Here is a 12,089-nt window from a genome sequence, read left to right as displayed (position 1 = left end):
CTCCGGTTCATGGTAGGCAACGAACACTTCCAATACAAGGTCCTACCGTTTGGCCTCTCCTCGGCCCCCAGAGTCTTCACCACGACCTTGGCAGTGGTGTCAGCCTACCTGCACAGACAGGGGGTATTTATATTCCCATATCTGGACGACTGCCTGCTCAAAGGGGCCTCGAAGGGGGAGGTACTACGCATGATACGCGTCACAGCAAACATGTTCTCTTCACTCGGCCTGGTTATCAATCTGGCAAAATCAAAGATAGACCCCACACAGGACATAGAGTTCATAGGGGCACGCATAAATTGTATTACAGCGAGAGTGTATCTACCAGAGACTCGCTTTCGGGCCATCGGCTCCCTCGTGCAGGTCATCACCTTCAGCCCTACGGTGCCGGTCTTGACGTGCTTACAGCTGCTGGGCCACATGGCAGCGGCGACTTTCGTAGTGCAGAACGCCAGGTTACACATGCGCAGCATGCAGCACTGGCTGGCGAGCATATACAAACCGGCAGTACACACCGTTCACAGGGTGGTGTCGCCCACAGCGGAGGTGCGCAAATCCCTGCAATGGTGGGTAAACCCCAGGAACTTGCTAACAGGGGTACCCTTCCACCAGCCACAAATATCAGTTTTTCTCACTACAGATGCCTCCCTCATAGGGTGGGGAGCGCACATGGGCGAAGAGGTGACTCAAGGACTGTGGTCATCCACAGAGCAGACACTACACATAAATATACTGGAGCTCAGAGCAGTGTTCAATGCCTGCAGACACTTTCGAGACCATATACAAGGCAAAGTCGTCGGGATCAGTATAGACAATACCTCCACCATGTTTTATATAAACAGGCAAGGAGGAGCTCGATCCCATGCCTTATGCGCGGAAGCAGTCCGCTTATGGAACTGGTGCATCGCCAACAATATAATCTTGAAAGCCTCATACTTACCAGGTGCGCACAATGTGAAGGCAGACCAGCTGAGCAGGCGTTTTGCACTCACACACAAGTGGCAGATCCGTCCCGATCTGCTACGGCCGATTTTCCATGCATGGGGTTTTCCCCAGATAGACCTGTTTGCCACTCAGCACAACAAAAAGTGCCCACGATTCTGCTCCAGGGCAGGACTGGGATGGGGGTCCCTGGGGGACGCGTTCGCGATCCCGTGGAGGGGCCCCCTGCTTTATGCTTTTCCTCCCACAGTGCTGATCCACAAAGTCTTGCAGAAAGCCAGGAGGGAAGGGGCCCGGATGATCCTGATAGTCCCAACGTGAGATCGACAACAATGGCTCCCCCTACTCCTGCGCATGTCGGACCGTCCACCGATGCCTCTTCCGGTGGCACCGGATCTGCTCACGCAAGCCCAGGGGTCCATAGTGCACCCGCACCCCCAAAGCCTGTGACTGCAAGCGTGGTTAATCCATGGCTCAGCTCCCTAGAGAGCACATGCACAGAGGAAGTGCAGCAAGTCCTAGAAAGTAGCAGGAGGACTTCCACCAGGAAGACCTACAAGCAGAAATGGACTCGCTTCATGGCCTGGTGTTCTACCAAACAGCTGCCCCCCTTTCGGTGCCTATACCTACAATACTAGAGTATTTACTGGACCTCAAGAGAGGAGGACTCTCGCTATCCTCGTTGACGGTCCACCTTGCCGCCATTTCGGCGTTCAGACACGAGGAGGAAGGGCACACGGTGTTCGCCCATCCTATGGTTACCAGGTTCCTCAAAGGGTTGGTAAACCTATACCCCCCTCGGAAACCGATTCCACCTTCGTGGAACTTGGACCTGGTGCTTACCGCGCTAATGGGACCACCGTTCAAGTCCTTGGCCACGGTTCCCCTCCGCCTCCTTACAATAAAGACAACCTTTCTTCTTGCAATTACGTCAGCTCGCAGGGTGAGCGAGCTTGCGGCAGTCATGGCAACGCCACCCTGCACTGTTTTTTCCAAGGAGGCGGTAACCATATGGCTGCATCCAGCCTTTGTTCCCAAAGTTTCTTCTGAGTTTCACATTAACGAACCTATTGTTCTACCCTCGTTTTATCCAAAGCCTCATAACTCCAACGAAGAGGCGCGCCTACACCTCCTGGACGTGAGGAGGGCACTAGCCTTCTACGTAGACAGGACCAAGTCCTTCCGGAAAACGGATAGACTCCTAGTCTCCCTCGCTCCCAAATCGAAAGGAGAAGGTCTCTCCTCGCAGAGAATCTCAAAGCACATTGTATCCTGCATAAAAATGTGCTACGAGCTCAAAAAGACTCCTTTATCGGCCACTCCCAAGGCTCATTCCACTAGGGCGGTGGCGGCATCAACAGCCTTTTTCAAGGGCGTTGCGTTAAAAGACATTTGCAGAGCGGCGACCTGGTCATCCTACGACACCTTCGCCAAACATTACGCCCTTCACAGGGTATTCCAAGAGGATACCCGTCTCTCTACAGCGGTCCTCTCGGGGACAAGCTGCACATAATCCGATTACCCACCTCCTATCTTGGGTTACTGCTGGGTAGTCACCTATTGTGGAGCACCCACGGGGACACTCGAAGAAGAAAGACAGGTTACTCACCGTAGTAACGGTGGTTCTTCGAGATGTGTCCCCGTGGGCGCTCCACTACCCACCCATCCTCCCCGCTTCGGATCTCTGTTAGTGTTTTGCAGGGACATCCGAGGCGGTTGGTCAAGGAACTGGTGGGGACCAGATCGCGCACATGGCCAGGAGCGCGCAAGGGAGCGGTGCGCGCCGGCGCATGTGCGGTCCGGCAGAAACTGCTTGGAAGATCCAATCTGCGGCGCTGGGCGAGCCCGACACCTATTGTGGAGCACCCACGGGGACACATCTCGAAGAACCACCGTTACTACGGTGAGTAACCTGTCTTTTTCACACAAACGAATAACTGGAAACCACACCCTTAAATAACTTATCAAAGGAGTTGGGGAAAAAAGGTATTATGTATTGCAGCGCACAAGAAAGAAAATAGAAAGCTTCTAAATTGGTTTCATCATATGTGCATGCAGAGCCTAATCCAATGCCCATTGAAGTCTGTGGGGGAGGTCTTTGCACTGGGTATTGAATCAGGCCCATAGTGTGTATGTATACCAATATGTTGATTATTTAAACAAACTTTTGCAGGTTTCTTTTTGTATAGTTATGGATAAGGAAAGGTTCTCAGAAGAATGAACACAGATCCATGAAGTCCAAATAATAAACAAACATTTTGAAGCACTCTAGCAGTTTGTAAATACTGAGGGTTTTATTTCCACTTCAAGTGGTCTCAAACAGACTCTTCAACAAGACCAGTTACGATTTAGTATGCCCAGAGTTCTCAATGTTCTCCCCAAACAAAGTTCTTGGTAAACACTGTACATAGCCAGCTGAACTGTTAGCAATAATTTAAAAACATTTTTGTATAGTCAATGCAAGAATACCGACAAGAAAAGTACAGTACAGGTAATTTCACAACAATATTACAGTGAAACGGATTGACTCACATTTATGTGATGGTACAAGTAGAGCAGCAGTTATGTACATGCACTAAAGTGCTAGGAACTCAAAGGCATGCAAGTCAAGTATTGTACGTGTATTATACAGCTAACTTCCCAAGACTTTCCAAGGCATTCTTTTCTCTTTTAAATGTGTTGTGTTTACCTGTATTCCCCTCCATCTTATTTAATTCATTACTAGTCAACTAGCTTAATGGCTTTCACTACTTAAAATTTTCTGTTTCTGACAATATGAAGCATCCCTAAAAACATTCCTCTTTTAAAATTGGTGACACCGACAATAAAATAGAATAAAATTAACTTGAAAAAGACCCTAGTTTTACATGGGGAAAACAAAACAAACCCCCTAAAAAAACCCCATACACCAACACAACCCTTAAAAAACAAAATAAAAAAATAACAGTGCAAATATAACAAAAAGGCAGTCAGTACTGGGGGAGAGAGAGTGCATTCAGTTTCCCTTAAAACTTAATGTACATCTTATTTGAAATGTTATTCTTTATATTTATATCTTTTTTTACCTTTTTTGTTAATATACTGTATGTAGAAAAGGTGGAGACAAAAATAGTTTTCTGAGCTATGAAAAAATTAAGTTATTACAGGCACATTAACTGTTTCATTCTAGAAACACCGCTGTTTCACAGGTTGGACATTCAGCAGCTGAGCTTGAAAACATTCTCTCCTCAACAACTAGATCTCACTTTGTTGAGAAATACAGGCCCCGGTAATGGCGCTAAAATGCAAATTACAGTGAATTTTTCCCATGATAATCATGCAGACTTGCATCACTGGTTTGGGTTCTCTATCGGCAGTTCCTTGCTTCCGTATTCCTCAGAGGAAGTCAAATCTCCAGTAGACTGGGACTGTGAGGCAGTAGGTGAATGTGAAGCCCATCGTGAAGGTGGGCGCCGATTTGCTGGTCTCTCTGGTCGGGAGAAGCAGGATTCTAGGGACGGAGCTAGTGCGGAACAAGGTAGTTCCTTTGCAGCAAACAGATGGAAAAAATATTAGTGTCTTACATACTGCCCACTTACATGTGCCAAAAACCAAAAAGCCAACAACTACAACTAAGCTTGTTGTGTGAGGGAACAAAAGCAAGCAGCACATTTTCCTATATACATGTTCAAAAATATTTAAAACATTTTTGTCTCTGACGGAATGGGGAAGGAAAGAAAAGGATTGGGTGAATGGAAGCAGCTGACAAACTTCTGTTTGCTAATATTCCTTGGACTACAAAGAAGATCTGATAGATTTACATAATTCAATAAACCTCATTATCCATCACATTGCTTCAAAATGCTGAGCAGGGAGCAAAGTGCCAGGTATTGGGTTTGCAAATGAAGCGAAAAACAGGGCTTTCGCTCACTGCATCAGAGGTCAGACAGAAATGCAAGAAAGACTTACTTAGCTGGAGAGTACGAGCATTGGACGAGTTACTGCTTCTAACTACACTAAAAAGAGGAGGCCTGCCTAACAATTTGAATTGAATACAGCAAGGTTGTGGCATTTGCAAGTGCCACATTTGCAAATTCAGTTATTTGCGAGCGGCCTCACTTCCCTGAGGCGCTGGGGCCAGGAGTGCCTGCTGCTGCTTCCCTGGAGCTCTGGGTGGGGAGTGCCAGCAGCTGCCACCATTCCCCTGGGGGTCTGGGCTATTCGCCCTATTTGCGAAATTCAACATTCACGAGGGTTCTCAATAGGGAACCCTCATGAATGTTGCGACCCTACTGTATTTACAACATACCACTTCTTTCTGCCAACCAAATGAGCCTGAATTACAGAAATTCAGTGGTGCTGTAGGTTCAAGATGGATATGGAAAAAAGGATGAAAATCTGCCAGACTGAAAATTTGTTTTAGTACAACATAATTTCACTTCACATCAGCACCCTATCTATATTTAAAAGTTGATAATTACTTACAATATTTTTAGACCTCTCCCACAGACCACATTATATCAAGTAGATGCATTACACAAAGCATGGCTGCCTTGTGCTATTAAAGCAAAAGTTTTGAATATGAGGCTTACTGAATAGCTTAGAAAACTATCAACGCAAATCATTTGAGTTTGTCAGCATGTACAAATGTATACATTGCGGGGAGATTGCTGTACCAGGTGAAAGAGTTATGTGCACGTTACAATAATAAAATCCAAACATAAACTGGCAAAATACAAAAGCAGAGCTTATAAACCACATGATGCAAGAGAAGAGCTAAGGAATGATCAGCAAAAACAAACAAATAAATAAATAAATAGGACAGTAAAGCAATACATTAATAAGCAAAATTTTAATATGCCATGCTATGTATGGAAAGAGAGGAAAGTGACTAAGAAATATTGAATTAGGTAACATGATATGCTATGCAGTGATTGAGCAAGATGACCTGTTACAGAAGTATCTCAGACACTACAATGGGAAGGAAGATGAACATCACAGGACTAGAGAGTCAGAGGACATCAAACCACCTTTGTGTGGCACACATGTATGCAGGTTGTGGAGGAAACTATCACCAGAGCTCAGCAAAACTCTGAGTAGGGCCAATCCCTAGCTGTGACACAGCAGGCAGCTGAAAGGGCGACAGGTAGCAATACAGTAATGTTCTACCGAGATGTTCTCTGCATTTCTGGAGAGCAGAACAATACTGTAAATGACTTAAGTCCTGGTTAAACACAACTATATGTGTGAAAACAACATTAAGATTGAAATATAAATCAATACTACTACTAAGGGTTGTGCCTCTGCATCCTTACTTCACCTTAACTTGTTGTGCCTATGGGAATGCCCAGTATGTTGCACAGGTACTGTGCTGAGACTTGCTCATGGAAGTCCCGGTGGCTACAGGAGGTACAACAGGATGAGCTGAGGCTGTGCTTTTCTGGGGTTCTGACTTGGTCTCTATTGAAATGGCAACTTTTAATTATATTTTTCTAGCTTTGTTTGCTTTTAGCTATCCTAACCTAGTTTCCTTTATCTGAGAGGAAATCAGTATTAGAGCACTAGTAAACAATTTTGGCTGTTGCCACATTCAGGTGTATCTCTGTACTAGAGCCACAGAGGCGGTCAGCTTTGACAGACAGGCCAGGTTTAAATCCACCTCATTCTTTTCAGTGACAGCTGAACAACTGAATCCTGATGCTTCAGGGCACACCTGGAAGCACAGCCTTTTAATGTGCTGGCTGCCAAATAAATCTCTTTTGGGAGTCATGATGACATGCACATTAATCCCACTTATGGGTCGATCCTCTCAGAATGCATGAAGGAAGCTACAGAATTAAGAGGACACTGCCAAAATATTATAATTAAAAACAAAATTTCATGAAACTACCATAGATGATTACAATTGCAATGTTATAAAAATGAAAATTCCTTTTGGATATTTATTCCGACAAATTGATTGCTTGTTCATTTTTCTAAGCTTGATCATGAAAATGGGCTAGACAATTCTCATTTTTTGTTTCTAGTCAGTTTCACTTTTAGATTGTTGAAAACACTGCAGGGTTGTATTTGTTGGATACTTGTTTTCACTGGAAATTGGGATCAGGATCATGAATACATTTATATCAGCTCTAGCCTTCGTAAAAGCTCATTTTCATAGAAATTAAATTTGGGGCTGAATTTGACTTGACAGTATCCCTTTAAATCTCCAGGAGGCTAATATGAGCTATCAAAGCTCATGCCCAGCATACTGAAGACTGAGTAGGCCAGTCTTTAAAGTATATTTTTTTCTAAGTAGAAAGCAACATTTCCAGGACAAAACTGCATAGGAATAATCTGCTATTGGACATTCTTGTTCATCTGAAGTATTGTTGGTTTTATTGCTACTTACATATCTCCATTAACTCAAAGTTTCAAAAGTAAAGCTTTCGGGTAGCTGTGGAAACAAGGTAAAAAGAACTTACAGCAGTTAGGCAGGCAGGGTTAGGGTCCCCAGGGGGCAGTTAGTAAGACAGTTTGGTTCTGGACAGGATAGAAAAAAGAAAAAGAGAAAAAGGAAAAAAAAAGAAAGCCAGTAGGTTGGACAGATTGTTTTTTTAAAAGGAGATTTATACTTAGCAAGGAAGAGCTCATCAGATGCCACCATCTGCTCATATCATGTTACCAGATTTCATTGGAGGGTTAATACTGTAGACGTGTGACAAGACACTGCCAATCAGACTGAGAGAACAAACCAACCAACTTAGCACTCTCTAAGAAATGGACATAGCATCAAAGAACCCAAGCTAAGGGGAGAAAGATGTGTGCTACCCTTTGCCAATTCATATCTAGGTCAGGGAATGTGACCATGAAGGAGGAATACTATAGGGCTGACTTTTCCTTTGTTTGATTTCAAGTGCAAGAACACCTGTAAATTTGTAGCAAAGAAAAACCCAATGATGTTTTTGGTTACTCTGAAGCCACATGAGGCTTTTAGATATTTACATCACCCTTGCTTCTTAGTCCATTTAACAATGACAGTGAAAGGGAGGCTTAGATGAGGAAAAAGCATTTTATTTGGCCACCATCTTCCCTCCTCCCAATTCCTGAGTGATTCCAGCTGAGTATGTTCAGCAATTACCCCACTATTACAAACAGAGGTGGAAAGACGATGTTTCTTGATGGATATGCCTGAGTAAATTTTACCCACTTAAAACGACCAGTCACAGGAAGAAAAACTGCAGGACAAAATCTCCCACCATTCAAATTCCCAGCACTTTCCCCAGCCCTCTCTAAATGCCACCATGACATGTCCTGAAGGTCCACAAATTGGTGCTATTTGGGGCTGTGGAGTGGAGTGAGTGAATGCAAAGTAGAGGGGCCCTGTTGGTGAGGATCCTACTAGCTGCTCCCTCTCTTATATATCAAAGGATCCTCTAGCTTGAGCACCTACCCCAATCTGATGCAACAGGAGACAGGGAGACACTTCCTCAGACACATCAGACCCAGACCATTAGGATCCTAACAAGTCAACACTCCACCTAGAAACCAAGGAAAAAGTATAGATCCAGAACCCTGGTGCCACATGCTTACAGTGAGAAACTCCACCTAATAATGGAGCCACTATCCTGCACCAGTTACCACCACAAAATGGATGTGGCTCTTGCACAGCACATTCCAGCAGTCTTAGCTAAAGGCGATAATCATGGACGCAAAGTCCAAGTCCAGGAGGAACAACCACAAGCCCTGGCCACAGCAAGGTGGAGAAAAGCTATTCTTGCACTGCTGCTATTTATTGATCTAACCAGGCTCCAATGTGAGAATTTTGTTGACAAAGGTGGACAAACAGACAAACTAAGTAGGGGTAGGAAGACAACAAAATTTCAGTTGAATTATTTTGTTGAATCCCCGAACCCAACATCATCATTTCATTTTATTTGCACTGGTGATTTCTGGCCAGCTAGTTTGCATGCCTACCTCAGTCTCACACAGACACAAAGGAAAACACTCAACCTCACCAGCATACCTTGGGCTGGACAAGATGAAAGTACAGAGCTAGATGTCATCTGCAAATTGAAAATACTTCAGCTAGTATCTCCCCACTAATTTTGCTAACGGTTTCACAAACACATTGAACATGAAGGATGATGGCATGGACGTCTAAGGCAACCCAAGAAAGAAACCCTATTACTGACTTGTTGGTACTCTCTAACAGAACGGAATGAGGCCATCTAACGGTTGGACTCACTGGGCACCACAGGCATGTCAACACCACCATTAAATAGAAATCTAGTACTGGCAGCATGAAGAGCTGGGAACAGATCCTCCAGTCCACCTGAACATCATGCCACTTTTGCAACTCTCTAATCCAGGGGCTGGCTGGGGCAGTTCAGCACCACCACTTTGACCAGACACTGAGCATCTCTAAGTTGCACCCAGTTGCTTGTGATCCCAAGCAGGCATTCCAGCAGCTGGAAATACAGAGGATCTGGCTATTGGAGTGACATAACAGGGCCAGAGTAAGGTAAAGAATCTTGACCAGTGGCCTTTATCCATCATCAGGAGATGATCCCTGACCTACATGATGGTGCTGTACCCAGGTTAGAACACAAGCTGGCAAGGATGTCAGATATCAGTTAATAACTGTGCTTTAGTTTCTCTTTGTGCACCACACTGATTTGAGCTGCACAACCCCATTGGATGCTGCTGGAAATCTGATGCAGACCTGTTGGGGTACGTTATGAATAGTACATTTTTCAGATAGATGAGTAAAACATCAATAGGCATTTTTTCATTGTCATGGTAGGTTTCTGCTTTGAATAGTCAATTTTTACAGTAATTTTGCAAGGCTGAAGTAATAAATTTCCAAGCTTCATGTCATTTAACGACTTACATATACACACATAATCTACACAAAAGGGCCAAGCCCATTCAGAGATAACCACAAAAGTTACAGTATAGTCCCTCTTGTGGGAGAAAAAGGAACAGAAATAAAATATATGTACGATTCTCTTCAGCTGACTTGTTAAAACCTATGACCTATTCCTAAGCAGAATTTTTATTGCCCTTTCGTCCAAGATAATATTAGCATTCCCTCAAAACCTGCCACTTGTAGCACATCTGTACTTTCCAATGTGATAGGAAACTCTTGCTCCTGGTATTGTGTGGAGGACCACTAGCATATGCCAGCTTTATTCTTTAAAGCATACTTTTACGTAAGTAACATTTTAAAACACAATCTATTCAGTAAAGATTTTGGTGGAGGGCCCCATATTTTATATATCTGTATTGCACCCAGCACACCATGTCCACAACTGAGGCTTACAGGAGATACAACAAAACAAATAAAATAATAATAAATTAGAATAACAATTACTACTAAAAGAAGTGCTAAGATACTTCCTGAAAGAAAAGAATAATTAATTATGGAAGGGAAAGAAAACTCATTACCTCAATGGACCCTGGTTCTACTTTCAGTATTTCTGCTGTGTTGCTGTCATGGGTAAGACTCGGTGGGCTGCGTGAAGCTACCCTTTTTTCTTCCTTTAAGGCATGCTCCAAAAGTTTCTTATTCAAGATCCTAGCAGCATTTTCTGCAAGCGTATACCCCGGAGGAGCAGATAAGTCCTGTCTGATACTTGTCGCCTCAGACCCGTCATCCTTTTCCATCTCTGCACCCAAACGGAGGGGGCTGGGTGAGCGGCCACGACTGCTTGTACACATTTCCTGCATGGGCCCCAGTTCTGATCTGGGTTCAGCCGATCGAGATCGGCTGCTAGACCTCGCACATTTTTGGAAGGTCTCTTGAACAACAGGGGTATGGTCAATAATATTAAACAAACTGGAGAGGCCATCGTTGATGGTGGTATGAACCGGACTCTCCCTTGTAGTAGTCGATCTAGCCCAAGCAGACTCACTGAATCCTTTCTGAGGCGTACTTGGTAAAGTCCGATTATTTGGCTGATCTGTTTTTGGAAGGATTTTCCTTTGTAATTTCGGAGAACCATATTTGGGAGAACAGCATGTGCGTTCAAACTTGGCCTGGACTTTTTCAATGGCAGGGGCTACCTGCCTGCTCCTCAAACTTCTTGATGGTGATGAGACTGGTGTGGAGCCCCCCTTTGGCGTCAGACACTTATGTGGACTGCTGGTGATGCTGCGCAAGGTCTCTGTCTGCAACCCAACACTGATCGTCTGGGTGGTCTGGGTCCCTGTAGTTCTTATACCGTTGGTTTGACAAGCAATATCCTTAAACTGAGGCTCTGCCGAATTAGAGTTTGAACGTATTGCATTTCTGACAGAGTAAGCTACCTCCTTCATATCATCACTCATGTTCTTGGACAGCTCCAGGCTCTGCAAGGTCGAGGCAAAACCCACGGCAGTGCAGATAGGGTGCTCAATAGGATGAAGACCGCTTTCCAAAAAATCTTTACGGTGTCTGGTGAGATCACAAGACCATCTCCCAAACACATCTGAAGAAGTACCTTTTGTCTCACCCACACTCCCTTTAGCGTTAGTCACAGAAAACAAAAAGTCTGGCTCAACCTGTTTTTTCCCTCCATTACCAGCTATTGCTGAGTTATCCAGCCTCCGGACAACTGGCGGACTGTGAAAGATCTTGACCCCCATTTTTTCTGTTGCAATGTGACTCCTCAGTGGCTGCTTCTGGCAGTGCTCTGGGCTAGTCATGGTATTGGTTGTCATAGTAACACTGGTGGTAAGGTACCATGATGATGCTTGGAATGGATCAGAAGTCAAATCGCTTCTTACTTTCCCAATCTCTGTCCTTTCTGTCCAGGCTTCTGCAGGCTTTTCTGTAGCTCCACTATGGATCCTGGGGTTACTGTAATCCCAGTTTTTGTTGAACTCTTCAATATATTTCAGATCATCAGGGGACAGAGGAGGTGTTATATCCTCCTTGCTGCTAGATGAAGGCACCGTCTTTTCAGGAAGGAATGGAGAAATATCCATCAAACGCTGGAATTCTGACATGGAGGAAACAGACACTGCCCTGAAGGAAAAAAATCCCAACAAATTAAATCACTGAAACCCTTTACAGAAATATTTCTGCTTTAAACAGAGAAAATTAACCCATATAATCAACTCACACTAAAAATCTATATTTTAAATTTCCCTTTATTGCGTTTTGAATTGTTGCATAATGGAGACATTTCTGAAAGGATTACAGC

At 44.2% G+C, this 12,089-nt stretch overlaps 1 protein-coding gene across 2 annotated transcripts in view; it reads right to left on the bottom strand.

Annotated features, from left to right (window-relative positions):
- Positions 1-3,222: 3,222 nt before the first annotated feature.
- MTCL1 (microtubule crosslinking factor 1) overlaps positions 3,223-12,089 on the bottom strand; it is a 181,789-nt gene continuing 172,922 nt past the window's right edge. Inside the window, exons 14-15 of one of the 2 annotated variants that reach the window (XM_074987436.1) lie at positions 10,351-11,911; positions 3,223-4,466 (exon numbers count right to left, since the gene is read on the bottom strand). In XM_074987436.1, the coding sequence (XP_074843537.1) occupies positions 4,272-4,466; positions 10,351-11,911 (1,756 nt within the window). In that variant the 3' untranslated portion in view covers positions 3,223-4,271. Of the gene's footprint in view, positions 4,467-8,365; positions 8,442-10,350; positions 11,912-12,089 lie in introns of those variants that run through there. The other variant, XM_074987437.1, reaches the window with a different exon arrangement.

This window comes from Carettochelys insculpta, chromosome 2, assembly GCF_033958435.1.
Source record: "Carettochelys insculpta isolate YL-2023 chromosome 2, ASM3395843v1, whole genome shotgun sequence".
Classification (NCBI taxonomy): domain Eukaryota; kingdom Metazoa; phylum Chordata; order Testudines; family Carettochelyidae; genus Carettochelys; species Carettochelys insculpta.
This window is presented reverse-complemented; position numbering and strand designations above follow the sequence as displayed.